At 45.4% G+C, this 27,847-nt stretch overlaps 1 protein-coding gene across 4 annotated transcripts in view; it reads left to right on the forward strand.

Annotated features, from left to right (window-relative positions):
- Positions 1 to 5,513: 5,513 nt before the first annotated feature.
- Positions 5,514 to 27,847, forward strand: part of Spg21 (SPG21 abhydrolase domain containing, maspardin) — a 27,367-nt gene continuing 5,033 nt past the window's right edge. Inside the window, exons 1-8 of one of the 4 annotated variants that reach the window (XM_055597599.1) lie at positions 5,514 to 5,748; positions 9,730 to 9,816; positions 12,904 to 13,065; positions 16,903 to 16,983; positions 19,084 to 19,229; positions 24,973 to 25,081; positions 26,479 to 26,586; positions 27,207 to 27,744. In XM_055597599.1, the coding sequence (XP_055453574.1) occupies positions 9,754 to 9,816; positions 12,904 to 13,065; positions 16,903 to 16,983; positions 19,084 to 19,229; positions 24,973 to 25,081; positions 26,479 to 26,586; positions 27,207 to 27,254 (717 nt within the window). In that variant the 5' untranslated portion in view covers positions 5,514 to 5,748; positions 9,730 to 9,753 and the 3' untranslated portion in view covers positions 27,255 to 27,744. Of the gene's footprint in view, positions 5,749 to 6,261; positions 6,497 to 9,729; positions 9,817 to 12,903; positions 13,066 to 16,902; positions 16,984 to 19,083; positions 19,230 to 24,972; positions 25,082 to 26,478; positions 26,587 to 27,206; positions 27,745 to 27,847 lie in introns of those variants that run through there. The other 3 variants (XM_055597582.1, XM_055597573.1, XM_055597591.1) reach the window with 3 other exon arrangements.

Below are 27,847 nucleotides of genomic sequence, written 5' to 3' on the forward strand. Positions count from 1 at the left end.
CACACACACACACACACACACACACACACACACACACACACACACACGGTAGAACAAAGCAAACCACGGTGACTAGTCCTGAGGAATGACTCTTGGGTTCACATGCATGCATACCTATGCATATGTACACACATACACAATAGACCTTTCGGGGGCAGCAGCATGTAACTCGATCACAGAGCACCTATTCATATGTGAGATCTGATTTTATTCCCAGGACTTAAAAAGAAAAAAAAAAGTTAACACACGTAAGTTAAAATACTATTTTGGGATAAGAGACCTAATTCGGTGGAAGAGTACTCCACCTAGTGTCTTGGAGGCCCTGAGTTTGGTCCCTAAACACAAAAAACAAAACTTAAAATCGTGCTCTTCCATATCACAGTTCACTATCAAAGGCATTCAGGACAGTGACCTGGAGTTACAGTTGATGCCATGGAGCCGTTTTGTGTGGGGCTACTCTAAAGATTTTTAACTAGCTTTAAAAAGCAGGTTCTCTCAGTTCCCTTCTCTCCAATTTCAGTACTCGGTATGGAAGCCAGGGCTCTTCAAGTGCTTTACTGCTGAGAGGTGCACTCTCCCCCCATCTCACGGCTGTTTTTTCTTTTAAGATGTATTTATATATTTGGTGTATATGGATGCTTTTTCTGCATGTATGCCTACATGCTAGAAAAGGGCATCAGGACCCATTACAGATAGTTGTGAGCAACTGTATGTTTTCTGGATATTGAATCATGTCCTCTGGAAGAGCAGCCAGTGCACTTAACCAACGAGCCATCTCTCCAGCCCTGCCCCCATGTAAAAGGGTTCCTGGTACATGTCTTTATGAAACTCAATATCTTGTATTATTTTCCCTGAATTTCAGGCCACTTCTTCATTTTTCTTCTATGTTTGTTTGGTTTGGCTTCTTTTTCTGCTGTGTTTGGAGATCAGGGTTAGGGCTAGAGTGCTGTCCCTGTGAGCTGTGTCCACAGCTCTGGGTTGCTCTGTCAGGAGTAGGGAGCGGGCAGGACTACCAGAATAATGGAGGGAGAGCTGTTGTACATAGTCCTTGATTGATTTGGTGATGTCACTCGTTTGACGTAGTGCACTGCATAAACTACTAAGCCCAGCACTCAGAAGGCTGTAGCACAAAGAGCCCACATTTGAATCCAAGGCCAGCCTGGGCTACATAGTGAGATCCTAACAAAAAGATGGTATTGAAGACTCAGTATTGTCTTTAAAAAAAAAAAAATGTGTGTGTGTGTGTGTGTGTGTGTGTGTGTGTGTGTGTGTGTGTGCGAGCCACTTCTTCACAAATCCATGGTTTCTGGGAATACTCAAATAGGTCCAATAAAAAGCATTTTAGGTCCAAGGCCAAGTATATACAAAGGTCTAAAGTGCTGAGACATCGCCAGATGAGGGAGGGGAAGGGCCCTTCAAGTAATTGCCATGGTCCCACTGAGCCCACAGAGCTCACACTGGCCCACAGAGAGCTGATTGGAGAGCCAGACTTACTCAAAGCTTATTTGATATAAAATTGAAGGCAATGGGGAGCTATGGAAGGATTTAGACTACAGCTTTTAATATAGCTGCTTTAATTATACTAATCACAAGTAATGTATGAGTAGATTTTTAAATTGTTTTATGTTTATGTGTGTGCCTCAGGCGTGCACCATAGGCGTGCAGTGCCAGCAGAGCCTGGATGTTAGGTTCCCTGGAGCTGGAATGCTGAGTGGCTGTGAGACACCACGTAGCTGTTGGGAGTTGAACCCAGGTCCTCTGCACGAGCAGCCAGTGTTCTTAACCACTGAGCCATCTCCAGCCTCATGAGTTTTTTTTTTGTTTGTTTGTTTGTTTGGTTGGTTTTGTTTGGTTTTCTTTTTGGTTTGGATTTTGGTTTTTGAGACAGGGTTTCTCTGTGTAGCCTTGGCTGTCCTGGACTCACTTTGTAGACAAGGCTGGCCTAGAACTCACAGAGATCTGCCTGCCTCTGCCTCCCCAAGTGCTAGGACTAATGGCGTGTGCCACCACACCTGGTTATGTATACATTTTTATATAAATGTATACACTAATCTACAGTGAAAACTTTTATTCATCGTTTATTCAATCCGCAATTTCTGCTCAAATCTAACAATTACATTGTTTCCTGTCTATCTTTCAAAAATTGCCAGGGAACCACCTGGCATGCCTTTGATCCCAGCATTCAGGAAGCAAAGGAGGGCAGATCTCTGAGTCTGAGGCCAGCCTGGCCTAGTCTACAGAGTGAGTTCTAGGACAACCGTGGCTACACAGAGAAGCCCTGTCTTGAAAAACCAAATAAGTAAAATTAAAAAAAAGAAATGTGTGTCTATGTGCATGTGTGTGTGTGTGCAAGTGTTGGTAGGGCCAGAGAAGATAATTAGATCCCCAGGAGCTGGAGTTACAGGTGGGTGGCTGAGTGTCTGACGTGGCTGGTCCTCTGCAAGAGCAGCGACAGCTCTTAACTACTGAACCAGCCGTCGTCCAGCCCTCTGCCAGCTATCCTCAGACATGCATAGATATGTCTACGGTTGTTCTGTATATTTTTAAACAAATGTTATCTTGTCAAATGAGAAACAAGCCCATTGTGACGGCACACACCTGTAATCCCAGCACTCAGGAGGCAGAAGCAGGAGGATCTGATCTATGTTTCACCAGAGACCTCTCAGACAATGAGCTTAAGCCAATAGGAAGTCTTTTTAGCCGCCAGCAACTACATTGGGTATTAGTGATCCTAGTGTAGCCTGAGCCTTTCTCGGTGAGTTTTTTGTTTTGTTTTGTTTTGTTTTTTTCCAGAGCTGAGGACCGAACCCAGGGCCTTGCGCTTGCTAGGCAAGCGCCACTGAGCTAAATCCCCAACCCCTCTTGGTGAGTTTTTAAGCACAAAAACCATGTCCTGGGTTGACATACTTCAATGAACAAAAACAGCCAGAAGCAGACTACATAAGCCAAAAAGCAAGGTTAGTACTTTTAGAGATTTTCCCAGAACTAAGGACTTTGATGAATTAGGTGTTTTCGTTTTCATTTTTGGTAGATGGTGTTGTCTATGTGCTGAGTTTTACAGCCCAAATATACTTCCATCATGGAGTCAGTTGTGCTAAATTCTGGGGCCTGTTAGACTTGGTCCTTTTATTGAGTTCCAGGCCAGCCAGGGCCACAGAATAAGATTCTGTCTTAAGGCACTCTCTCCACTGTCATTCTACCTGCCTCAAGTTTGGGACAGTTCCATAAGCCCCTGGGCCCCTTATTTACTTTGCTTGGTATTCACAGCATATTTTGTGAACATTCCACCTTTCCAGTGAGAGCCTCACACGGGCGTAGACGCTGTGGGAACATCCAGCAGATGCCGCCCAGGACAGCTGTAAATTCTTAGCACTCTGCCCAGCAGGCCTGCCCAAGCTGTGGCCTGCCTGGCTCAGTAGTCTGCAGCCAACAGTTGTGCATTACCAAGACAGTTGGACTCGCAGGTGCTAAACACTGTGCTGGAGTTAAGGCCAGACAGTGTGCTTGCCATATGTTGTGGAACAACTGAGGACACAACCCTGTGGGGCTTCTCGGAGACACAAAACTTCTAGACCTTTCACATTGTAAATATATATATATATATTTAAAACAAAGCTTATCTACCATGTGTTTGGTGAAGAGCTCTGAGTTTTGTGAACTGGTAAAACCTCATTTCAGATTCTATATCTGCCCCCTTTTTTTTTTACTATAATTTTAAGCAATTCAGTCAGCTTTGAGATACAGTATCAGTAAAACTTGACTTTGAGATCCCTAAGCCTTTTGAGGGTTGAGACATCACTATGCTTTGGGGGAAATGTGTCTGGTATTTCTCTAAGTTCTAGACTAGAACCTAAGACTCCTGAGCCATAGTTCAGTGGTTTTATTTTTTGAGGGTGTTTCGTTTTGTTTTGTCTTAGACAAGGTCTTACTATGCTTTGTAGCCCTAGCTAGCCTAGAGCTCAAAATGGAAACCAGGCTGGCCTTGAACTCAGAAACCTCCACCTGCCTCTGCCTCCTAAGTGCTGGGATTCATGGTGAACACTAACACACCTAGTCAGTGATGACTAAAGATGTAGTTTACTTGGTAATACCTTAATATTAATTTCAAAACAGTGTCTGACTAAGGGCAAAGCTCTCAGGCCCTTTAACAGGATATAAGTGCTCTCCAGCCCTGGAGAGATGCTGGACCACAGGGTCAACAAACTTGTTCTTCCAGAGGACCAAAACTGAGTGTCTAATACTCAATTCAGGCTGCTCATTTAGCCGGCAGTTCCAGCTCTAGGGGGTCCAAAGCCCCTTTTCTGGCCTCTGTAGGTACCAACACACATTTCACGCACACACACACACACACACACACATATCCGGGGAAGGGGGGATTAAAATCTAGGGTTGAGGGATGGCTCAGAGGTTAGAGAGTACATACTGCTTTTGCGCCCATGTTGGGCAGCTCGCAAATGCCTGTAATGTCATCTCTAGGGCATCCAGTACCCTCTCCTGCCATCCTTACACACTACACTGCACCACATGCTGTCCCACAAACACAAAAGTAAAAATAGTAAAGTACATAAATTCTCCCTAAAACATTAGGATCCCTACAGGTTTTCAAATAAGATTTACATATATATAAATATATATGTTATAATGTTATATATAACATATATGTATAATATATATATATATATTTGTTTTTTCTAGACTGGGTTTCTCTGTGTAGCCCTGGCTATCCTGGAACTCACAAAGATCTGCCTGCCCCTGCCTCCCGAGTGCTGGGCCTAAAGACATGTGCCACCACACCCGGCAGGTTATTGAATATTATCACACATTATTTCATAAAAAAAACTACTGTAATTACTGAAAGAAGTCATGATGTGTGCCACATCTTTCGTAGGAACAATGATCAGAATGTGCCTGACAGAAGAGGACAGAAGAGGGCAAGCCTGGTGCCGAGTAGGTGCCCTTCAACATCAGCCCAAAGCTGCAAAAGGAGACAGGGCCTCGAAAGGAGGTCCGAGGGGACGTCAGCAACTGTATAAAAGGGAAAACAGTCTTGCCGAGAAAGAGCGCGCAGCTGAAGGGGGTGGGAGCGGGGGAAGCAGACAGAGAGCAACGGAGGGTCATCAGAGTACTTTACATGAGTCTAGATGTCGCGAGTAAGCCGTTGTAATAAGCTGATGTACACCAATCAAAAAAGAAAAGCCTGTGTCAAGCCGCATTCACCACAGCCAGGGCCCAAACGTGTCTCTCCCAAAGCTCGAGGACACCAGAAAACTGAAGGCAGAAGCAGATCCCCGGGGCCTCCCGCCCAGACTTCCGCTGCCATAGCTTCCTTCTCCGCGCTCCTGTCAGACAGGTGACCGAGGACCGACCCCTGCCCACCGCCAGCCCTGGCTCCATCCTCCGCACCCCGCTAGACCAACTAACCGCACAACCCAAGTCTCCCTTCCGGGGCTCCGGGCCAGTCCCGTCGCCATAGTGACCGCCAGAGTCCCGCCCCTTCCTCGCCATCTGGCCCCGCCCCTCGGAACCCGGAAGCGGGAGGTGCGCCCGGGGAGCTACCCGTTCCAAGCTGGGGAGGCGGCGGCCTCCGGCTGCTCCGCCGCGCGCCCCCTTTGCCAGCTGCTCCCGCGGGGCCTCTGCTCTGCAGCTGCTCGGCCCTCCCGCGCCCCTCCGCCTGCAGCCGCCGCGCCCGGACCGGGGCAAAGAGTCATCTGGGCTGAAGAGAAGGGGACGCGGGGGCGGCCACGGCAGGTGAGGGGCAGGCCCCGGAAAGCCGGAGTGTGGGTGTGTGGTGCGCGTGGGGTTGTAGGTGGGTGTGTACCGAGCACGCGTGACTTGGGAGCCTAGTGCACGAGTGGACCGGTCCTTGTGACCATGCACGTGATCCAGATCCGCGTTTCTGTCTAAGGCCCAGCCTCCGTGCATTGCGGATGGTCGTTGTGCCTGTGAGCCCACCGCTGTGTGGCTGAGCTAAGTGGGACCCAGGAGCACTTTATGGGGATTGGTACACAAAAGTCTTAATCAAACATCCTCATTTTCTTGAGCCACCCATCCTGGGGCTGTGGGCCAAAAACTCGGGAACATTTGGTTTCAGTAAACTTTTAAGAACTGCGAGTAAAGGCAAGTTGTTCTGGAGCTCCTCAGACCAGGTGTGAGGCTTGTTAATGAGTCATGAGGAACGTAGCGGGGCTACAGTGTCTTTTTCCTTCTTTTCCGAGGGAGTCAGGGGTTAGGCTGATGCTGTTGCTTTGTCTCCATCTGCAGTGGTCCCGCTCCTTTTGGTGCAAGGATTCTTCAGACTGGGAAGTTATGTAGTAGCTATGTCTGAATTTTCAAAAAGCTCTTAACACCAGGACTTTGAAATGAGGTGTCGAAGAGATGTCATGCAGGCAGCTTCTCCTCTTACAGCATTTAGAAATAAGCGGGGAGATTCCTGGAGAAAGGGATATATCTTACCTGAAGAAGTCTCCTCGGAAAGATAGCTATCTAATACATACAGGTATGGAGAGGGATAGCCTGCTGTAGGGCTTCAGATGGAGTGTAGTGGTGAAAGCTCGTGCTTAGCGGTCTCCAGGCCAACGCTTGAATCCCAACACCCATCATCATAGTCGTGTCACCCAGCGTCTCTCAAGTTCTAGTCCTGGTTTATTGGTTGTATTAGCGATCACAGGCCCTTTGTAAGCCTACTGTCCATTGAGTAAAGGACCGGCAATGTGTGACTGGCCATCGAGTTAAACATTTGTGAAGATGATTTCCTCAGCTATGAACTGCAGCTTCTATTGAAACTCTGAAGGACAAGTGTGCACTCACAACTAGCAGATTTATTGTGCAGCAACCGAAGGTCCAGAAAGGACTGGGTGTCGCCAGCACCCCCAGGTGGGGGGAGGGCTTTCCTTAATCGTGATTAAAGCTTATCTCTGGCCTTTTCCTCACCAGCCTGCTTTTGTTTGTGTAAAGAACTGGATCACAAGAAATCGAGTCTGTCCTGAGCTCACCACTCACATTCTTTTTTCATCCTGACTGGTTTGGTCACAATATCAGCTAACTTTCTGGGCCACAGACAGGACATTTCTCTTGTGACATGGAAAAGCATCCGACTCAAGTGGATGAAAGAGAGCTCTTTTCATGCTGCTCACAGCTGCCTTGCCTTTGCAGCATTTTTTGTTTCTTTTCCCCCTCCTTCATAGCCGTCAGCTGGTCACACACATTTGGTGACTGTCTCGACTTTCCTTACTGCCAAACCAGCACAAGTGTTAGAATCACTTGTCCTTGCAAAAGAATCGTCACAGCTGTGTAGTCTCTTTTCCTTCAAGATCAGTTAGAGTGTGTTCAGTAGTGAGGTGCTTGTGCGTTGTTCTGAAGACTTAGGTAAGGACCACCCTTCTCTCCACTGCTGTGCGAGAGAAGTCGGTAATTCACTTGTGTGCCTGCCTGTGTGTTTGTACTGTAGTTTGGTTTGTGAGTGGCAGCTGATTCCAAAACTGTGACTAGTTTTTATCGTAAGTTGGGTGGCTCTAGACCGTAAGCTTGGACTCAGATCTGTCGGCCTCCTGAGTGCTGGGAATAAAGCTGGCCACCACTACACCTGGCTGTTTAACCTGTTTCTACGATTTTCCTGCAGAAATTGTGTCTAGGAAATATCTTCAGTTGAAAGTGTACAGATGACATTGGGTATTTCAAGTCTGTCCTAGTATAAAATATTCCAGGGTTAACTGTGTGCACTGCTAGTTGCTTTCATTTAAAAGTAATAGCTTAAGGGAGACCAACCTAAGTTAACTAGTCTATTACATAAATGTGTGAAGCTACCAAATAATAAAAAATAATAATAGTGAAAGATGTGTTAGAAGAAATCGTTCAAATGGCTTAGATTTTTTGTTTTGTTTTTCCCCAGACAAGTTTTCTCTGTGTAGCCTGTGCCGTCCTGGACTCCCTTTGTACACCAGCCTGGCCTTGAACTCACAGTGATCTGCCTGTCTCTGCCTCGATTAATGCTGGGATCAAAGGCATGCCCGGCTGGCTTAGATGTTTTTGACATGTTAATATTTCAGATAAAATGGATTTTGTTCTTTTAGTGTTCATAACCACATCTGTGCACTCTGGTTTCAGCATAAGATTGGTGGTGATTTAGTTGGTGTTTTAAAATTATTTACAATGTTAACAACTCTCTCTTAAAGTATCTCCTTTGCTTTGAGTTAAGAGACCGGTACCCTATCAGCACTGTAATTAGAGTTTAATGTTGGACTGTCTGCATTTACTGTCTCCTGGAAGTTCAGTTTAGTAACTCTCAAAGGTAGCAGTCCAGTGTTGTGTCCCTGAGGAAGGGCTGAGGAATGAGGAAGTGCGGCACTGAGTTTAGAATACTCTGTCCCTTGCCAGTCCAGAGCTTGTTCTAAAATGGATATTCAAAGTCAGCCTAGAATTAAGTTCTGGACTCTCAAACTCAACCTCCTCGGGAATCTAGTCCTACCCAGGAAGTAGGGGAGCAGCAAGCAGGGCAAGTATTTGAATCTTCACAGGTGGCTGGGTGGAAGTGCAACCTTAACTTCAGGTTCCTGTTAGGACATTACATGGGAGAGCAAAGGACAGCTAGCCCACAGCCCAGAGGTAACATGGTGAGGAGGGGTTCTCTCTCAGAGCCTAGTTCGATCTCTGAAGGATTCAGTCATCCTTTAGTCAGCAGACCAGGCGGTCTGACTGCCACACTGTTCCAGGCTCTAGGGAAACAAAGAGAGGGGAAACAAGTGCAGAGGTGATTGACTTACCCAAGGTCATGAAGGTAACTAACACCTTTAATCCCAGCACTTGGCAGAGGAGGTGAATCTGAGTTTGAGGCCAGTCTGGTCTACAGAATGAGTTTGAGGACAGCCCCAGGGTTACACAGAGAAACCCTGTCTCAAAAACAAAACAAAACAAAAATCTAGAAGACACACCTTTTTTCTCTAAAGACAAACATTTTGTTGTACATTACAGCATAGTCACAGTCATCGCAGGTGTTTCAGCGAGATTTTTATGTCACTTTTTAGCACTGAGGATTGAACCCAGGACTTTGTGCATGTCAGGCCAATGCTCCACTACACCCAGCCACGTACCAGCACATGTCCCTTTTAATCACATCAGTGAGAATGGCATACGTGCCCCTCCCCCACTTTGGGTATTAACGACATATGAATTAAAGTTAGATTCTTGGGGTATTGTGAATTATCTGGAAACAAGCTTGCTAACCCCATTATCATATATGTCCTGTAAATAGATGGGAGGTTTATTAAGATGGAATTTTTTTTTTTTTTAAACCGAGTTTCTTTGTGTGGCCTTGGCTTTCCTGGATTTGATTTGTAGACCAGGCTGGCCTTGAACTCGCAGAGATCTGCCTGCCTCTGCCTCTCAAGTGCTGGGATTTCAGCACTGGGGTTACTTGCATGTTTGTTTGTTTAATCATTGGTTTGTGCACCACCACAGTCAGCTTAAGATGGATTCTTCAGGTGCTGTCCAAAGAGTTGGGAGACTCCTAAGCAGGATGGGGTTTCTATAGAGTACTCTGTATCCAGTATGGTTCTTTAATTCTGCTGGCCAGAATCCTCTTTGGAGGTACTAAACGGATTCACCCTGTTGTCCTCTAGTTTAAACAACCCTGTCTCTTTGGTTAGAGTATTGGTTTGACTAGACCAGCGTCTGCATTGAGTTCAGATGTAATGAGAATTCTCACTGTGAAACTGTCATCTGCTTTTATTTCAGGATTAACCTCTGTTTCCCCTCATCATGGGAGAGATCAAAGTCTCTCCAGATTATAACTGGTTTAGAAGTACAGTTCCCCTTAAAAAGGTAAGTATGGTTTTACTGCGTTTCATGGTCACAAAAGCTGATATTTGTATGTGGTGTAGAAGCTGTGTGCCTTTAGTATTGTATGAGAGTGTACACTGATGCCAATACCATGACTAGATGTTACAGAGGGTAAAGTTCATCCGCTGCCTGTCACATGCAGTCAGCTCTGGAGGGTCACGATTTTCTTGTTTGCAATTCCTCTTACCTACTCAACTTCAGATAATGTAATGAAATACAACGTCATCCAGATAGTAAGTAGTCATTTCTGTTTCCATTCCTGAAACTTACTAGAGCTCTGTGTGCAGTGATGCTTTCTTAATTACTTGCCTTTTATTGTGACAAAATACCATGACCAAGGCAACTTATAAAAGTTGGTATGGGGGTTATGGTTTTAGAGGGTTAATTGGAGCTTTTGACTATCATGGCAGGGAGCATGGTAGGCAGGTGTTGTGCTGGAGCAGTGGCTGAGAGCTTACATCCTCATCAACAGGCATGAGGTAAAAAAAAAAAGACATACTGGGAATCTTTTGAAACCTCAAAGCCCATCCCTAGTGACACACCTCCTCCAACAAGCCACACCTCCTAATATTTCCCAAACAGTTCCACCAACTGGGGACCAAGTATTCAAACATATGGAGACCATTCTTATTCTAATGCCATAGAGACGTACTTACTCGGCCCTAGTCATCCTCTGGAGCCCATTTGCTTAGGATGAGTGTGAACCCCCAATAGTTCAGTTCAAATTTGCTATTGACTATGAGGCCCATGTTAATCCTAGACAAAGGCTGTTCATATCACAGAGGGAAATGTTTGCTGATCCCTCTGCAGCCGTATTAGAATACTGTGATCTTGGGATCGTCTGTGCTATGTTATAATTTTTTTAGCGAGACACAGCTAAGAAAGTATTGTGCAAGTCTGAATTTATGTAGAAATCTTAAGTACATTTTGCCCAGGCATAGGCTGCCTGCTAAGAGGCCCAGGTACCTTACTTAATTCTTAACAACAGTTTGACACAGTGGGTGCCAGGGTCCATATTTCACAGATGAGAAACCTGAGGTTTATGGTGTTATTAGAATACTAGAGATCACATTGTCTACTAGACTTTGACCTAAAAATCAAATTAATCCACCTTCAAAGTTAGACAGACTTGGTCTGCTTACAAAGGGAGCTCCTTTTACTTTTTGCTTACTGGGAGGCCATTGGCAGCATTGAATAAATGGGGTCTCTCCACCTCATCCTTTCAAATAACTCCCATGAACTCTTGGTAAACTTACCCTCTCAGCAAGCTGATTATCAGCCCCAAGACACCCAGACTGACCTAAATATTCTTAGAAATCATTTCATTGATAGTTTTTTTTCCCCCCACTTGTCCAACATGATAAATTTGCTTGAAATTTTATCATACCCTGATTTTAAGTTGTCAAGCAGAGCATGGTGGCTTAACTCTTTTTTTTTTTTTTTTTTTTTTTTTTTTTTTTTTTTAATGTGCTTTAGTGTAAAGGTGTCAGATCCCTTGGAATTGTCATGTGGGTGCTGAGAATTGAACCCTGGTCCTTAAGAGCAGGCAATGCTCTTAACTACTGAGCCATCTCTCCAGCCCCCACAGAGCCTGGTGGTAATGACACATGTCTTTAATCCCAGCATTCAGGAGACAGAGGCAGGTGGATCTCTGAGTTTGAGGCCAGCCTGGTCTAGAGTGAGTTCCACGACAGCCAGGGCTACACAGAGAAACCCTGTCTTGGAAAAAAAATTGTCATCAGATACTGTGTGTTCTAAAGAAGTTCTGATGAAACTGCCCTTCAGAGAACTAGAGGAAGTTGAGGTTAAATCCCCTTAGGTATTTATGGCTTATGTTCAGCAGGCCCTGTCACTTCAGAGAACATGCTGTTTCATGACAAATGTGCATAAGCTACTCTTTCAGAACCTAGAATTTGTGTTACTTTCCTTCCACGTTAGATTATTGAAACAAAACCGTGGAAGATTGAGATCTGTGTTTTTCTTACATGATTTTCGAAGACTGGGATTTGTTATGTGGGCTGAAAGGTCATAGGGTTTTGTTGTTTGCTGCTTTTAAAACCACAGTCATAGGGAACCGATATATGGGAGTGAAAACAAAGGGCAAAACACAAAGGTCAAAAACATGAGATAGATTGTCACCATCTGGGGAAGGCCCAACACAAATTATTGGGATTCCCTGGACTTTGCCTTGTCCCATTTGTCAGCTCTTGGTGACACCAGTGACCCTGGGTAGTCAGCTCCTACCCACAGAGGGCCACTGTGGAGTCCACAGTCCCACTAGCTGGGAGCACTCAGGGAAAAAAAAAAGGGTAAGTAATGATTTCAAGTGACAGGTGCTGATGCAGTGAGGTATAATAATAACCAGCCGGCATCGAAATTGTGCAAAGCGCTCGCCTCGCCTCGTTTTGTGTGCTTTCTTCCCTGTCAGGTTAAGAACACTACATGACAAAGGCTCTGACAGCCTCCTCCACCTCCCTTTCCTAAACAATTCGCTCTCTCCCACCACCCACCCTCAAGTGAATGGTTTGAAGCATTTCCTGGGACAATGACACACACATATACTTACTTGGTCCTTCATCTGTCGATGAAATCCCCTCTTCCCGTTTGGATCCTGAAGCACCTAGGGTCTGCCTAGCTCTCCCCAAAGCCTGGATTCTCAGTTCTTCCTGGCCTGGCCTGGTCAGTCTCTGACTCTGCTGACCCCAGCCAGTCCTCTGGGACAGCACTCAAGAATAAGTGAAACTGCCCTTATGTACGAACACACACACACACACACACACACACACACACACACACACACTATAAAATGCCATGCAGGGTTTACTGTTTACTGGTAAACAAAACAGACTTCCTGTTATTCTAGGTAGATAAGCAAGTTAAAAAATGGCTGTTTGTGAAGCACACGGAAGAAGGGGAAGGAAAGCAGTTTATTGCAGTCTGTGATCCCCAAGTTGCCCTGTAACACACGGGGCAGCTCTGTTGAAGTTGCCGTGACTGTATAAGCTGGCGCCTTCAAACCCCCAGTTCATGAGGATTTCCTTTCTCTTTCCCTCCTGACGTTCCCTCCAGATAATCGTAGATGACGACGACAGTAAGATATGGTCGCTGTATGACGCTGGCCCCAGGAGCATCAGGTGTCCTCTCATCTTTCTTCCTCCTGTCAGCGGAACTGCAGATGTGTTTTTCCAGCAGATTTTGGCTTTGACTGGATGGGGTTACCGAGTTATAGCTGTAAGTATGGCCACTTCAGCCCTGAAACTCAGATCGTGGGGCTTTGCCCTTCTGTTTCAGACTAACTATAGCAATGAGAACTTTTTATTTGAAGTAAGATTATAGTTTCCTGATTTATTTTTCAATCTCGCAGCCCTTTATTTTTCTTATGATGCATCAAACCCATGGCTGAAAGAGTTCCACACCACTAAGCTGTTTTATTTTTCACTTAAAGTATCCTCAAGGTGTCATAAAAAAAAAAAAAAAAAGGCTTTTTATTTATCAGTATTATTTAACAGAGTTAGGACTTGATGGGTGTTTATGGGAAGGTTCTGTTGCTTGTGACAAAGGTTGTGATGCCTGTGTATCAGCACAGGAAGCCTTTGTATAGCTGCAAAGGCTTCTGGGACCTGCAGTGTTATGTTTCCCAGCTCCCTGTGGGATGCTGCTGTTGTGATCCATGTCAGTCACTGAGGGAGAGAAAGTGGCTTCTGTTGGGAGGGCATTAATTACTTTGCATGCACCAAACAGGAGCAATGTAAGGAGGGAAGGGTTTATTTGGCACCCAGTTCAAGGGTCATCGTGGAGATGTCAAGGCAGCAGGAGCCTGAGGCAGGTGGTTATGGTTGCAGCTGCAGTTGGCGGCAGAGAAAGAATGAGGGTGCTCAGCCACTTTCTCCTTTCTATGTTCGGTCTGCCCAGTCCGCAGAATGGTGCTCCACATGATCACTCGGTTTTCCCACCTCAGCCTAATGCAGATAACCCTCACCACCGTGTCACAGGCTGTCTCCGAGTGAGTCCAGATCCTCCAGTGACCCTGGGTAGTCAACTCCTACAGAGGGACACTGTGGAGTTCAGGAGCCAGTATAAGTCATCAGAGAAGGAGACTGGCTTCCACATAAGAGGACTCATCGCACAAATCCAAGTTCTCTTTCTCCTGACAGCCCTTCTCGTGGGAGAACAGTTAGCATCAGGCCTTTTCTCTGGCTTCGTCTCTCATTTATTCTCTCCTTCCTCAGATAGCGTGAGTCTCTGTGGCTAATCTTCTTGGGTTCTGGGTGTTCAGTCATCCTTCACACACAGCACCCCCAGAGAGTGAGCACCCCAGCCCTCCACAGCCATGGGGGGAGCCTGAGCCGCCCTCAGCAGCTAGAAAGCGAACACTGACAGGGCTTCCTCCCTAAGACTGGCAGGTCTCAGAGGCCTTAGATTGCTATGATTTTCTTTGCCATTGAGGTTCTTTTGTTTTGGTTTGGTTTGGGATTTTTTGTTTGTTTGGTTGGTTGGTTGATTGCTTTTTTGTTTGGTTGGTTTTGGTTTTGTTTGGTTGGGTGTTTGTTTTTGTTTTTCAAGAAAAGGTTTCTCTGTGTAGCCCTGGCTGTCCTGGGACTCCCTCTGTAGACTAGGGTGGCCTCAAACTCAGACATCTACTTTTGCCTCCCAGCTGCTGGGTATGCCACCATGCCCAGTTTGTTTTGTTTTGTGTGAGACAAATTCTCTGTAGGCGTGGTTCTCCTGGAACTAGCCATGCTAGGCTGACCTCAAACTCACAGAAATCCACCTGGCCTTGCCTCCTCAGTGCTGGGATCCAAGTTGTGCATCACCACACCCTGCAGGTTCTTTTAAAATTACGTTTGTCTGTTTGTTTGTTGTTGCCAGAGGACAACTGGCAAGAGTCGTTTCTCTCTACCCTGTGGATCCCAGGAATCAAATTCCCATCAAGTCTCAGGCTTGGTGGGAGGCTCCTCTACTTGCTGAGCCATCTTTCCAGCCCACTGTCCCCATCTCTTTAGCCATAGTGTGGTTACAGAAAAGGCCAGTAGTATCTCCAAGCAGGCTGGCAAGATAACAGGTGGACAGAGCCCTTGCTGGACAAGGCAAGCACCTTCACCTGCCGAGCCGTCTTGCCAGCCTTTTTACCTTGTATTTTAAGGTAGAGTCTTTCACTGAACCGGACCTCGTAGTTCAGCTAGATTAGCTAGCTAGCGAATTTTTGGGATCTGCATACACCCCTCCAAAACCATCACTGGGGTTACAGACACACATCACCTACCAATTTCTACGTGGGTGCTGAGAATCCTTCATGCTTGTGCCCCACGTGCTTCACTCACTGAGCCACATCCCTAGCCCACTTTTGATTTTAAGCGAATTTCTCATTGACAGCCACAAAGTACTGTTTGTAGTATTCGTATGTTGTAGAGTCTGTTCATTCACCATATGTTGCTGCATGGCCCTACCTGCAGGCCCCTGTTACTTAGTAATGTGTGTCTTTTGAGATGCTAATGTAAATTAACATTTTTCTTGTTTTGAGAGAGAGAGCGAGAGCGAGCGCGAGCACATGCATGCTCACCAGAGGGGTTGGGTTCCTGTAACTGGACTCACAGTCGATTGCGAGCTGCCCAGTGTGGATGTTAGAAGACTGAGCTGTCTCTCCAGTCCTAAGGATGTTAATTAAAGTCTACTGATTTTATTCAGATTTGCTCTTGTATACAACTTTATCACTTGCATAGGGCATTGATTTTGGTTTGGTTTGTTTGGTCTTCAGGGATTAAACTCAGAGCCTTGTATACACTGAGCGTATGGTCTGCCACTCATGCCCTAGTTTAGTGTGAAGACTGTCAAAGCCTTTACAGATACACCTCCTTTGGTATCATCTACATCCTATTCCGGAAGCCTTATTCACAAATAGGATTTTATAATAAAACATATCAAAGCCACAGCACTATCTATTCAAAGTGATTTTTTTTTTTCAATGACAATATGAAACAACAAAATGAGACTGTCAGGTAGATTTTATATATATATTTTTTTAAATGAGGAAGCTGAAGGTAGATAACCTCATGGAAAGAGAGAAAGAAAGAAAAAGACAGGCATACACAGTCCCTAAGTCCCATCCCTAGCACCCCCCCCCCCCACACACACACACACATACACACGGAGAAATTCTTAGGAGAAAAGTCTCAGTCCCTAGAAGCAGACAGGCTTTTTAGGGTCAGGTGTCATACTTTTTTTTTTTTTTTTTTTTTGGCCTTAAGTCAAAGTACAGAAAACAGAAAAACTAAGAAGACTGCAAAGGATCATTTTATTGAGCAATTCCTTAAAGAAATGCTACTAAAATGTCAGGGGAAGGCTTTTAGAAAAGATTTTACTTCCAGTTCTCTGGTCTCTTTGAACCTCATGCTCAATTTAGAATGAAATTGGCTTTCTTTATCTGGATGGTTTCTGTAGTTGTTCTTGACCCTCAGACTGTTTGGAAAGAAAATTAATGTGATTGAAATTGTGTGTAGCTGAAGTGATGGATGGCTCAGTGGTTAAGAGCACTGGCTGCTCTTCCAGAGATCTCAGGCGTAGTTCTCAGAACCAACATGGCAGCTCACAACCATCCATAACCACAGCCCCAGGGGATCTGACACTGCTTCTGGTCACCACTGGCAACCACGCGCATCCGGCTTTCAAACACAAACACATAAATAAAGACAAAGTTTTTTTGTTGTTGTTGTTGTTTTTTTTTTTTTTGTTTTTTTGTTTTTTTTTTTTTTTTTTTTTTTTTTTTTTTTTTTTTTTTTTTTTTTTGACAGGGTGGTTTCTCTGTGTAGCCCTGGCTGGCTTGGAACTCATTCTGTAGCCCAGGCTGGCCTCTAACTCAGAGATTCTTCTGAGTGCTGGGATTAAAGGTGTGCACCACCACTATACAAGATATATCTTTTTAAAAAATTAGAATTTTTAAAATGGTCTTATTTTTCACATACTTGAATAAGAAGCAAAGCTTGGACAATAGGAAATGTTATGTGATTCCTAAACTTTTCAAATATGAGCTGCATTTTAAGTTTTTCACATAAATTAAAATTTTTATTTCAGTTGCAGTATCCCGTTTATTGGGACCATCTTGAATTCTGTGATGGATTCAGAAAACTTTTAGACCACTTACAATTGGATAAAGTGAGTACCCTAAACTAATAACTTAACATGAGATTGTAATGTGCATCTTGTAAAGGCTGAGGTTGTCTTTTATTTTTTATAATAGCTTTATTGTGATAGAACTCACATATCACACAGTAGACTGAAAGTAGACAGTCATTTGTTTTAAATTTGTAGATATATTTGTAGTTGTCAGTACTGTCAACTTTGGAGCATTTTTTTTCATCCTCCAAAAAAGGAAATTTATTGGACCAATGAAGACGGTAAAGGCACTCGCCACCAAGCCATCCCAGGAAGAGAACTCATTGCTGTAGGTTGTTCTGGGGCCAGTTGTGGGGTTCTCTATGACTACCAAGGCTAGCAAATAATAGTCTTAGAGAGATAAGGCAGTTAGGGTCAACACAACTCAGTAGCCACTGAAGAGTCTGACACGGGCAGTTTATTTTAGGCATATTTAAGCACAGCACAATATGAAAAACTGTTCCCTGGGATAATTAACTCATCCTGTGTGCACAACAAAGCTTAAGGCATGACTACATCAAAACTTTCCGTAAAGATGGGTGCTATAGATTGACTACATGTGACATCTTAAGGGTCGCCTCAGGGGGGTCTGCTGTGGTCTCAGCAGAGAGGTCACTAGGCTGTTAGCCACCCCCCCAGCCTTCTGGGCGGAAGACAGGTTACGTATCTCTGCCTTTGAAGAGACAACCTGCGTGTTCAATATTTTTGGCTTCCCTGGTGCTTATCTATGAACCTCTGTGCCTCTTGCTCCCGCTTACCTCCAAGCAGGCCAGGACATCTGTGTGTCTGTGTCTACACACACAAACACACATCATTTTTCCCTGATGCAAATAGAAAAGTTACCAGCAGTCATTGCCCGTCTTTTAATCTAGCTCTGCAACCAAATCTGTTCTATCACTATGACCTTATCTGGTCTGGACATTTTACCTAAGTGTGATCATATAGGATGTGTGTCCCTTTGTAACAGGCTTATTCTGCATACCGTAATGTGTCTGAGGCTATTTCCATTGTAGCATGTGTCAGCACAGGTTGAGTATTTCTGTCTGAAATGCTAGACATGGCGTCTCAAATTTTGGAGCAGTAGCATGCATTTTACTAGTTGAGTGTCCCTGATCTGAAGATCCAAAATGCTATAAAATCTAAGATTTTATCTATGTCCTCAAAAGGTTTTGGTTTCAGAACATTAGATCATTGTTTTGTTTTTGTTTGAGACAGTCTCCTGTAGCCCAGGCTGGCCTCAAGCTCACTATGTAGATCTTCTACCCCTTAAATGCTGGGAGGATCAGAGGCATGAACCATCACTCTCTGCAATCAGCAGGGCTGGATCCTAGAAACCTGACTGAGGTGATGAGGGAACGAAGAAAGGAGAGACACACATACAGAAAAGCTGGGACCAGAGGGGACCAGCAGCTGATTTATCAGTGGGTTTATTGTATACTGCTGAGCAAGGAGGCAGTTTTATTAATTATTTACTATTATACAGCCGAACAAGGAGGCGGGTTTTGCTAATCTCAGTAGAATATAGACAGGAGCAGTTTCAGGTTACGGCCATCTGGGCGGAGGAAGCTGAGGTTGATAGCGTCTGCACACTGACAGCTGAAACACTGCTCCTAGCTGAAGGTCAGTTTTCGTCAACACTGGTCCACAGGAAGGCTTTGCCATTGCCATGGGTCACGTCGGTGGTGCACATTGACTCACCTCTGCTCCCACGGCCATACCCAGTTCGCTGTTTGTTCCCTAAAACTGTGTGACTGTGTGCATGGATACACGTGCTAGCAGAGGGTGTCCCATGTCCTGTCACTCTCTGCCTACTCCTTGGAGGAGGGATCTAGGCTACAGGTATGTGCAGAACACCAGCTTCTCACATGGCTGTTGGGATCCACTCTGCAGCAAGCGCTCTTAACTGCTGAGTTGTGTTTCCAACCTTCAGTGCATTGTTTTCTTGATAGGGTATATACATTTATTCAAGTAAAATATTTGTTAAAATTATAACTGCTGTAGATATTTCAACCTGCTAGGTAATGATGACGTATTCTGTGATTAACAACAATTAAAGCAACTCAGTGTTTTAGGATCTGCCTTCCATTTGTTTATAATTAGGTCCATCTGTTTGGGGCGTCTTTGGGAGGCTTTTTGGCTCAGAAATTTGCTGAATACACTCACAAGTCCCCTAGAGTGCACTCCCTCATCCTCTGCAATGCCTTCAGTGACACTTCCATCTTCAACCAAACATGGACTGCAAACAGGTAAGAGCAGGCATACGGAAATGGTGGCTTGGGGGGAGTGTTGATGCAGTGGGGATAGAGGTGCACAAGAAAAGGATGCCATCAAAGAAGGAATTCAGCTCTTCCGTTTTCCCAGTGTGCATTAGGCATGTGGTCGTGTCTTTCACAGTGGTACAGTGGTACAGTGGTCTGCTGTGGTACAGTAACAGACATGACTCTGTCTTGTGAGATCAGTTCTCTAAACTGACCAGCTTCCTGTGGATGTCCCATTTTCTGTCTTGCTCTGCTGTAAATCTTCCATTTGTGTTCCTTCTCCTTTGTGTTACTGCCCTGAGGGTGATTGCTGGTGGGAAGACAAGAACATTTAGTCCATGGTGGTGTGATCATGACACTTGATGTCCTGTTTTCATTAAGGTATCAGGTTCCTCTCAACCGTCCTTTCATTGATTTTCTTGTTTGTTTTTCCAGACAGGGTTTCTTAGTGTAACAGAGCCCTGGCTGTCCTGGAACACATGTTGTAGACCAGGCTAGCCTCGAACTCACAGAAATCTGCCTGCCCCTGCTTCCCAAGTGCTGGGATTAAAGACATGCACCACCATGCCTAGCCCTTCCGTTGATTTTAACCTTTTATTTTTAATCTTTGTGTGAGTGCGAGCTTGTAGCAGTCAGGACAGCTTGGGTCCAGTGCTGTATCCCCAATGCTGGGTTGGCAGGGCTGGAGACAGAATGCTTGCTAGCCAGACAGCCTAACCTAATCAACAGTGAGCGCCAGCGTCAGTGAGAGACCTTGTCTCAAGAGACTGTGACAGAGAATGGTAGAGGAGGACAGCTGTGTCCTCCAGAATGTACCACACACAAAGTCCTGTTCTTTAGGCCTTTCTTCTCTTTATCAATACATGAAGGTTTACATTGAGATGAACTTGAGGAACCAGAGATCCAGTTAGAACGGAGCTGTCAGCAAGCCCAGCAGCCTTCTGCTCTGCTTTATGAAGCAGCTTTCCACTTGCTAGGTTATCCCCCTGGTGGCCGTAACAGTAGATTATGGTCACCTAGGGACGCTGAGCAGCTGCTAGTAACTGTAGCCTTTTAGCAACCTGCAGTCTCTTGGCTAAGCTCTCACCCTAGATGACACTTTGTGCCTGCTGAGCCGTTGCTCTAACGCTGGTTTTCTCATAATGCTTTGCCATGTGCCCAGCCCAGCAGTAGGCAAAGCCTGATCAGAGAGGCCCAGGTGGCTGACAGTACTAGTTCAATAGTTTAGAGGCAGTTACGTGTGTGTGTGTGTGTGTGTGTGTGTGTGTGTGTGTGTGTGTGTGTATCAGAGACATCATTTGAGAACAGAGTGGTACAACTCACTACAGAAGTACCTCACCTCTTACACTGGGACTGGCTGGTAGAGTGGCTGAGTAGTTTCCCTTTCTCATCTTCAATAAGATTTAGGAGGGAATTTGCACAAAGCTTGTCCCAAGGGTTTCATGCATGCCAGGCAAGTGTTCAGACAATGAGCTCCACATCCAGCCCTCAGGATGCAATTCTTTCTAGACTGTAATGTCACCTAAAAGCTTCATGGTAGAAACAGGCTGTGGTGATACGTATTTGTCATCCCAGCTCTAAGAAAACTGTAGAAGTTGTCATGAGTTTGAGACCAGTCAGAGCTACATGACAAGAGTCTCAAACCACAAAAACAAAAGCCTCATACAGTGCTTTTACGTAAAACCCATAATTGGCATTCCAAATTCTGCAAAGGAAGAAAACAAAAACAGCCACTTACCCCACATCCAGGCAGTTGCCGCCTGGACTTGTTTAACCACTGACAAATGTTTTCTTGCCTCTAGGACAATTTTCAAACTATGGGCCACGACCCTTTTGGCAAACGTCCATCTCCAAAAATATTTACATTATGATAGTAACAGTAGCAAAATTGGAGTTATGAGGTAGCAACAAAAATACTTTTATGGTTTGGGGTCAGCACAACCTGGGAAACTGTGTGAAAGGGTCGCAGTGTTAGGAAGGTTGAGAAGCACTGCATCTAAGATAAAACAGGGTGTAAGTGGGTGAGTTGTGTGAGTGAATGTGGCTTAGTGCAAGACAGTTTGTATCCACAGTTGGCTAAATAATTCAGTCACTTCAATGTTGGCAAAGCTCTGCTGAGCAGAGCCACCTAAACACAAATAGTTCCTGGGATTATTTCCTCCTGGAGCTGTGAAAGGGGTTCCTGTAACCTACGGGCAGTAGTTGTCAGCAGAGTGGATGGTACTGGGGTGCAGGTTCCTGACAGTCTATTTCCCTTAGACCTTGACACTCAGTTGAAGGTAGTTTTTCGAGTGTTGATGTTATATGGAGCCTGGCAGGCTTTTATTTGTATTAAAATTTTTACTTTTACTTTTTTTTTTTTTTTAAGACAGATCTCACTAAACTCAGACATCTGCCAGCTTCCCCTCCCAAGTGTTGGTATTAAAGGTGTGCCATCAGGCCCAGCTAGTAAGTCTTGTATTAATGGACTCCAAGCAAGCACGTGGTGCACAAACAAACATTCAGATAAAGCACTTGCACATCACAGTGGGACTTTTGGACCGCCAGTGGTAGAAATGGCGACACAGAGGCTTTTGCATATTTTAATGCTTAGTCCTTTTAGCTGGGCAGACGGGCTTTCCCAGACAGGCTTTCTAGCCTAACCTGACTGACTTCATCCGTGCTGCATCGTTTCACCACATGGCCAGCTCTCCATCTCTGCTCCTGTTGACCTTCGTCCATTCTCCCTGTTCACTGGCAAATCTGCCACCTTTGCTTGCTTCTCCAAATGCTGTGCCCCCTTCCCCAGAAGTTCTGCCCTCTACTTCCCGCCCCGCTAATGGCCGTCAGACCTTTAGTACATCCAATAGGCAACTGAGGAAGGATGAAGGTGTGATGGGCCACAGAAGTTAACAGCGCCAGGATTAGCCCTGCCCTTGTTTAAGGATCAGTCGTCAGATACGCAGCGACACTGCCACACAGTAACCCAACAGCACATGATGAAGTCTAATCACAGAAAGACAGGAGGTGTCATCCCTTCTTTTTCCAAGGTGCTGTTTGTGGTGAGGGCCTTTGCCCCTTTTAAGGCAGTTCTGACTGAAGACGTAAACTTTGTTTCCCTGTGAGCCCTGTCTGGCCCCTCCCAGGGCCGTACCTGTGTCCAGTGAGTTCAGGTCTGTTCAGCTGGACCTTGGTGCTGAGTTGTCCTAATGAAAAGGTTACTTGAGCATGTGGGGTACAGAGGTTGTCTTGTCCCTGAAGGGAATTGGGCATTCCAGCATCTGTAAGAAACTGCTCTGTGCTGAGAGTTCCAGGATAGCATTCTGAAGGTTACAAAAGTGCATCCTCTGCCCTTCCCCAGACTCCCATCAGAAGAGTAGCCTGGTAGGTGTTTTGTTGTTTTTACCAACTTAGTATTTCAGTTCTGAACAAATAGTACCAGTGTCCAGCAGGAAATCAATTCATTGCCCACTGTCAGGTTTACCCAGGGCTCCTATGGGGCAGTTGGTATAGTGCCTTAAATTCCTTGAGCCTCTCTGTACCTGAGAACCTCCCCGTCTTTTTTCCCTGTCCTCATACCTTCACAGAGCACTCTAGTCTACCCCCCTCCTCCTCGCACTAGATGCCAGTCCTGTGCCTCAGGCACCTTAATTTTTGGAGAGACCTTTTCCTGCAGTCTAATGCCTCAGCCACCAAGCAAACCTACAGCTGCTGTGTATTATTAAGCTCCGTGTCACATCATCTCCCCTGGAACAGGTTTGTAGCAAGAGCTCCCTCAGTCCTTTATAGATTCCTCTTGTTTTTTTGTGTTGGGGGCAGAGATTGGCAGCACATATCTCCCTCCATCACTGTCTCACACAGAGGCAGAATCTCTCACTTGAACCCCAGAAATTTCTGAATAGCTATTCTTGCTAGCCATCTTGCTCTGGGAATCCCTTGTCTTCACTTTCCACGTGCTCACAGCATGCACTCAGGTACTTTTACAAACCTTTGAGCTATCTCCCCAGCCCTGTTTGTTGGTGTTTGTTTTGAGACAGGCTCTCATGTTTTCTAGGTTGGCTTCCAGCTCTCTGGGGGTGACCACTCCTGACCCTCTCAATGCTGGGATTATAGGCGTGGACCACTATACCCAGCTGATGCAGTCCTAGGGATTGAACCCAAGGCTTTTTGCATGCTAGGCAGTTGCTCTACCAGCTGAGCCACATCCCAGCCCTTACTCTGCTCTTCCATATCGTTCTCATGCCACATGTGTGGTGTGTGCTGAGATGAGATATACATAGTAAGACCCTATATGAAAACAAAAGAGGTCATGCTCACCTTAACATGTGTTGTGTTACCTCATGGTCAGCACCGATAGTGTCTAGGAACTGGAGTGGATCTTTGGAGTTTTGTAGCTCCTGAGTCTTGTTGAGTCTTCTGTTTCGGCACCCCTTCATCCCTTCCTAAAGCCTAATAGAGTGCATCTCCAATAATGTTCCAAAGGAGGCATTCCCCTTTCAGTTGGATGCCAGTATAGTCTCATCACTGAAATGGTTTCTTTGAGCCTCTGGGGAACTACTTAGGTTCCTCCAGCAGTTAGAGCTGGTGTCCCTCCTGCCTAGCCTCGTCAGTAAGACTCCCTTCATCTCCTGGTAACAGCCTGTACAATCACTGCATTGCAAAGATAGAGGTGAATTATTCCTGATCATCAGTCAGTTAAGCAAGCCCAGTGTTGTGACGTGCCCAGCACCCAAAGCCGTCCACGGGCATTGTCAAAGGGGAAGGCGGCTGCCCAACTTCCTCGATCTGGGTTCCTCTTGTGAGATATCCTTCACAAACTCTTATTTTCTAGGCTCTTAGGTGTCTCCTTGTCTTTCTTACACCGTTTAGAGCAATCTAAGCATTCTACTTTAGGACAAAGATTTTATTTTCCCAAACAAATTCTGTTTTTAACTTTCCTTTCAACAAAATATGTCTTCATACTTATACATTTCTTTGTATCTCTCTCTTGTGTTTCCTGGCTCCTTTCCTGCCTCCTTCCTTCCTTAAAATATAGTATCTTCAAGCCATGTGTGGTGGTGCATGGCTTTACTTGTGGAAGAAGTGGATTCAAGGCCAGCCTGGTTTATATAGCAAGTTCCAGGCGAGCCAGGGCTGTTGGATAGTAACAGCAAAATTTTATTTTAAAACAAACTTTACAAAATCTCTAAATTTAGACAAGATTTTTCTCAGTAAAATATATTTTATGATTTTGTAATTTTTTTCATCAAAAAAATACAAAAATTTCTTTTTGTAGTCTCTGCTTATATAGAATTACATGTAATTCTAATCTTAACTGTTAGTGACCCTGCTTTTGGGTGAAGGTCAAGAATAAAGCAATCTTAAATTGTTTCCCTATGTGCAAACAGTTTGGGAAAGCTTGTTTATTAACAGACCCAAATGATTTTCACCTTTGCTGATAGATTCGAGATATATCGGTCACTGCTGAGATTTACCCAAGTCATGTAAACCTAAAGACTCTAATTTCATGATCAGTTCTGTCTCATTTAGGTGTTCATTTATCTGTAAACCAACTTGAAGAATTTTTGAGACTTTTTCCTTTTCAGTCATTGTCTCCCCATGTTTGCCTGGCTAGCTTCACTCACTGTGTAACTTGGGCTGTGCTGGGCTCTGACTAGGCTCAGCTCTCCTCTAGATTCCAGGCATGCGGCCATGATGGCTTCTGTGCTGAAGGTTTGTAGGTCAGTCACCAGCCTCTGCCCTTGTTTTGCAGCTTCTGGCTGATGCCAGCATTTATGCTTAAGAAAATAGTTCTTGGGAACTTTTCCTCTGGCCCAGTGGACCCGATGATGGCTGATGCCATCGATTTCATGGTGGACAGGGTAAGGACCATGACACTCTGAACACTTTGACTGGGATTTTCCGTGTACATGTAAAAGGAAGTCTGTGTGTCTGTGGGTATGTGGAGGAGGTCTTTGTTAAGCGGTCCTCTGTGTTCACTTCAGTACTTCCAGGCAGACCCTATTGCTGGTGAGAGCTTAGCTCCTCCATCACTGTCTCCCAGCAGCTGCACCTTCAAATCCAGCAGGCGCTTAGGAAGTATGGTAATGCCTGTGGGGCCCAAACCCAGCAACCCAGCACTCAGGAGGCAGAGGCAGGCAGATCTCTGCGCTCAAGGCCAGCTTGGTCTATGAAATGAGTTCCAGGACAGCCAGAGATACACAGAGAAACCCTGTCTCAAAAAACAAAAAAGGAAACAGTGGATAATTTTAAGAGGCTGGAGAGATGGCTCAGTGGTTACGAGCGCTTGCTGTTCTAGAAGGTCCAAGCTTAGCTGTCAGCACCACCCTTGGTGGTGACTGTGCTGTAGGAAGATCCAGTACCTCTGCTCGCTGAGGGCAGCTGTGCGCATGTGCAAGCCCACATGCAGATGAACACGTCTTCTACGTCATAAGTAGAAATCTTAACCATCTTTCTAGCATATAATTTTTGTTTAAGAGTATGTACTGCCCTTCGCTTCCAAGTGCACACACATACAATATAGGCATAAAATTATGTCTTTATTTAAAAGTAACTATTTTTTTCATCCTGGCTGTGGTAATTATGCCTGTAACCTCAGCACTTTGGGAGGCTGAGACAGAAGGGTCTCCATCTTGAGGCCAGTCTGGGTAACACAGCAAGACCGTCTCCAAAACCAAAAGCTTCCAGTGCCCCTCCACACCCTGCATCTGCAGTTCTTGGGCAGCCCAGAATCTGGCTCCTTTGAGGTGGGGAAAGGCTTTGTTCTTTTTTGAGACAAGGAATCTGGTGGCCTCAGACTTCACCTCCTGAGTGTTGGGTTGCAGGGGTGTGCCGCCATGCCCAGCTGGACTCTGTACCACTCGGGTCAATCTGATAAGTGAGTCTGACTGGGCTCAGCTCTCCTCTGGATTCCAAAGGGCACAGAACCACAGGGCAGGAGATCCTGGAGGTCCTTGCACGCTTGTTCCTCACATTGGAGGTGCATAAATTAGTGTGCTGTGGCCAGAGGCACCTGGGTTAAGCAGACAATATGTGCTGAAGCCAAAAGACTACATTCCATTTGTAGAGCCTGACCTAGGTGTCACAATAGAAAAAGGACACCACCTGAGAGTCCCAGATCACAGTCTCTGATCCATTGTGTGTTCTCATTGTTGGCTTTTCCACCACACACATAAGCATTAATGTCACCTATGGACCTACTGTAAGTATAAAAACAAAATGACTGCAGACCCTTACCTGTGTCTGTCTCTTCCTGCAGCTGGAGAGTTTGGGCCAAAGTGAACTGGCTTCAAGACTAACTCTCAATTGTCAAAATTCTTATGTGGAACCTCACAAAATTCGGGACATCCCTGTGACCATCATGGACGTGAGTTTCGTTTGAAGTAATAGATAGGTGCTTGCCATTAGAAATGTAGTACGCCATGATGTAGTTATTTTGTGACACTACAATGCTTTTCAAACACGCCTTGGCTTTCTCAATTCCAAAGTAACCTGCTGCTTGTCCTAGACCTTTCCTCACAAGAGTGACCCTCATGCTGGTGAATGCCTGTGGTCTCAGCACTGCAGAGGCAAGAAGACACTAAAGTTGGAGACAACCTGGTTACATAGCGAGTTCTAGGCCAGCCAGGGGTAAATAGTCTCTCAGACTGGAGAGATGATGGCTCTCTTGAAGAGCACCCAGGCATGTTTCTCATCACTCACATGATAGCTCATAACCATCTGTTACTACAGTTCCACAGGATCTGATGCCCTCTTCTGGCCTCCTTGGCTATCAGGGATCTATGTATCAGACATTCATGCAGGACAAACGCCCACACGCATAAAATAAAGACAAATTTAAATAAGCATAGTAGTCCTTACCCGCTTTAGGGGTGTTGCTTTTAGGGTACTGGGAACAGAGCCCACAGCTTCCGTGTGCTCGGCCGGCACTCAGGCCTTTGGCTTGGTGTGTTTCTATTTTCTCACCAAAGACTCTCAACATTTCAGGTCTGGTGGCAAAGAGGTTTGCCTTACAGGAGTAGAGAATTTCTCTAAAGTAGGACTGGCAAGATGGCCCCTCTAAGAAGCCTGAGTTTAAGCCCAGAACTGTTTGATGGACAGTATCTCCCCACGCTCCATGTCCCAGCAGCTGCTGGTGACCGACAGTCAACTTTGTTTCTGTGAACTTGCTTGCTCTAGGTGTACCATTTGTCCAAGTCTAGACTGTCTCACTTAGCACACTGCTTTTAGGGTTGGCTGGAGCAGGGCTGGGAATATGGCTACTCACTGAGCATTTGCTGCTCTGACAGAGGACCTGAGCTCAGGTCCCCGCATCCACGTCTGTTTGCTCACAGTTGCCTGAAACTCAGCTCCAGGGGATCCAAAACCCTCTTCTGCCTTCTGAGGGCACTGTTCCCACATGCATGCTTATAGCCAAACAGAGATATGCACATGTACACATAATTAAAAATAAAAATCTAAAAAAGATTCATTCTGGAAAGATGGCTCAGCGGTTCAGAGCAGTGGCTGTTCTTACAAAAGACCTGGGTTCTATTCCCATCTCCCACATGACAGTACACAACCATTGTTTCTGTGTGTGTCTGTGTGTGTGTGTGTGTGTGTGTGTGTGTGTGTGTGTGTGTGTGTGT

This window comes from Psammomys obesus, unplaced genomic scaffold (assembly GCF_907164565.1).
Source record: "Psammomys obesus unplaced genomic scaffold, mPsaObe1.curated_primary_1811, whole genome shotgun sequence".
NCBI classification, from domain to species: domain Eukaryota; kingdom Metazoa; phylum Chordata; class Mammalia; order Rodentia; family Muridae; genus Psammomys; species Psammomys obesus.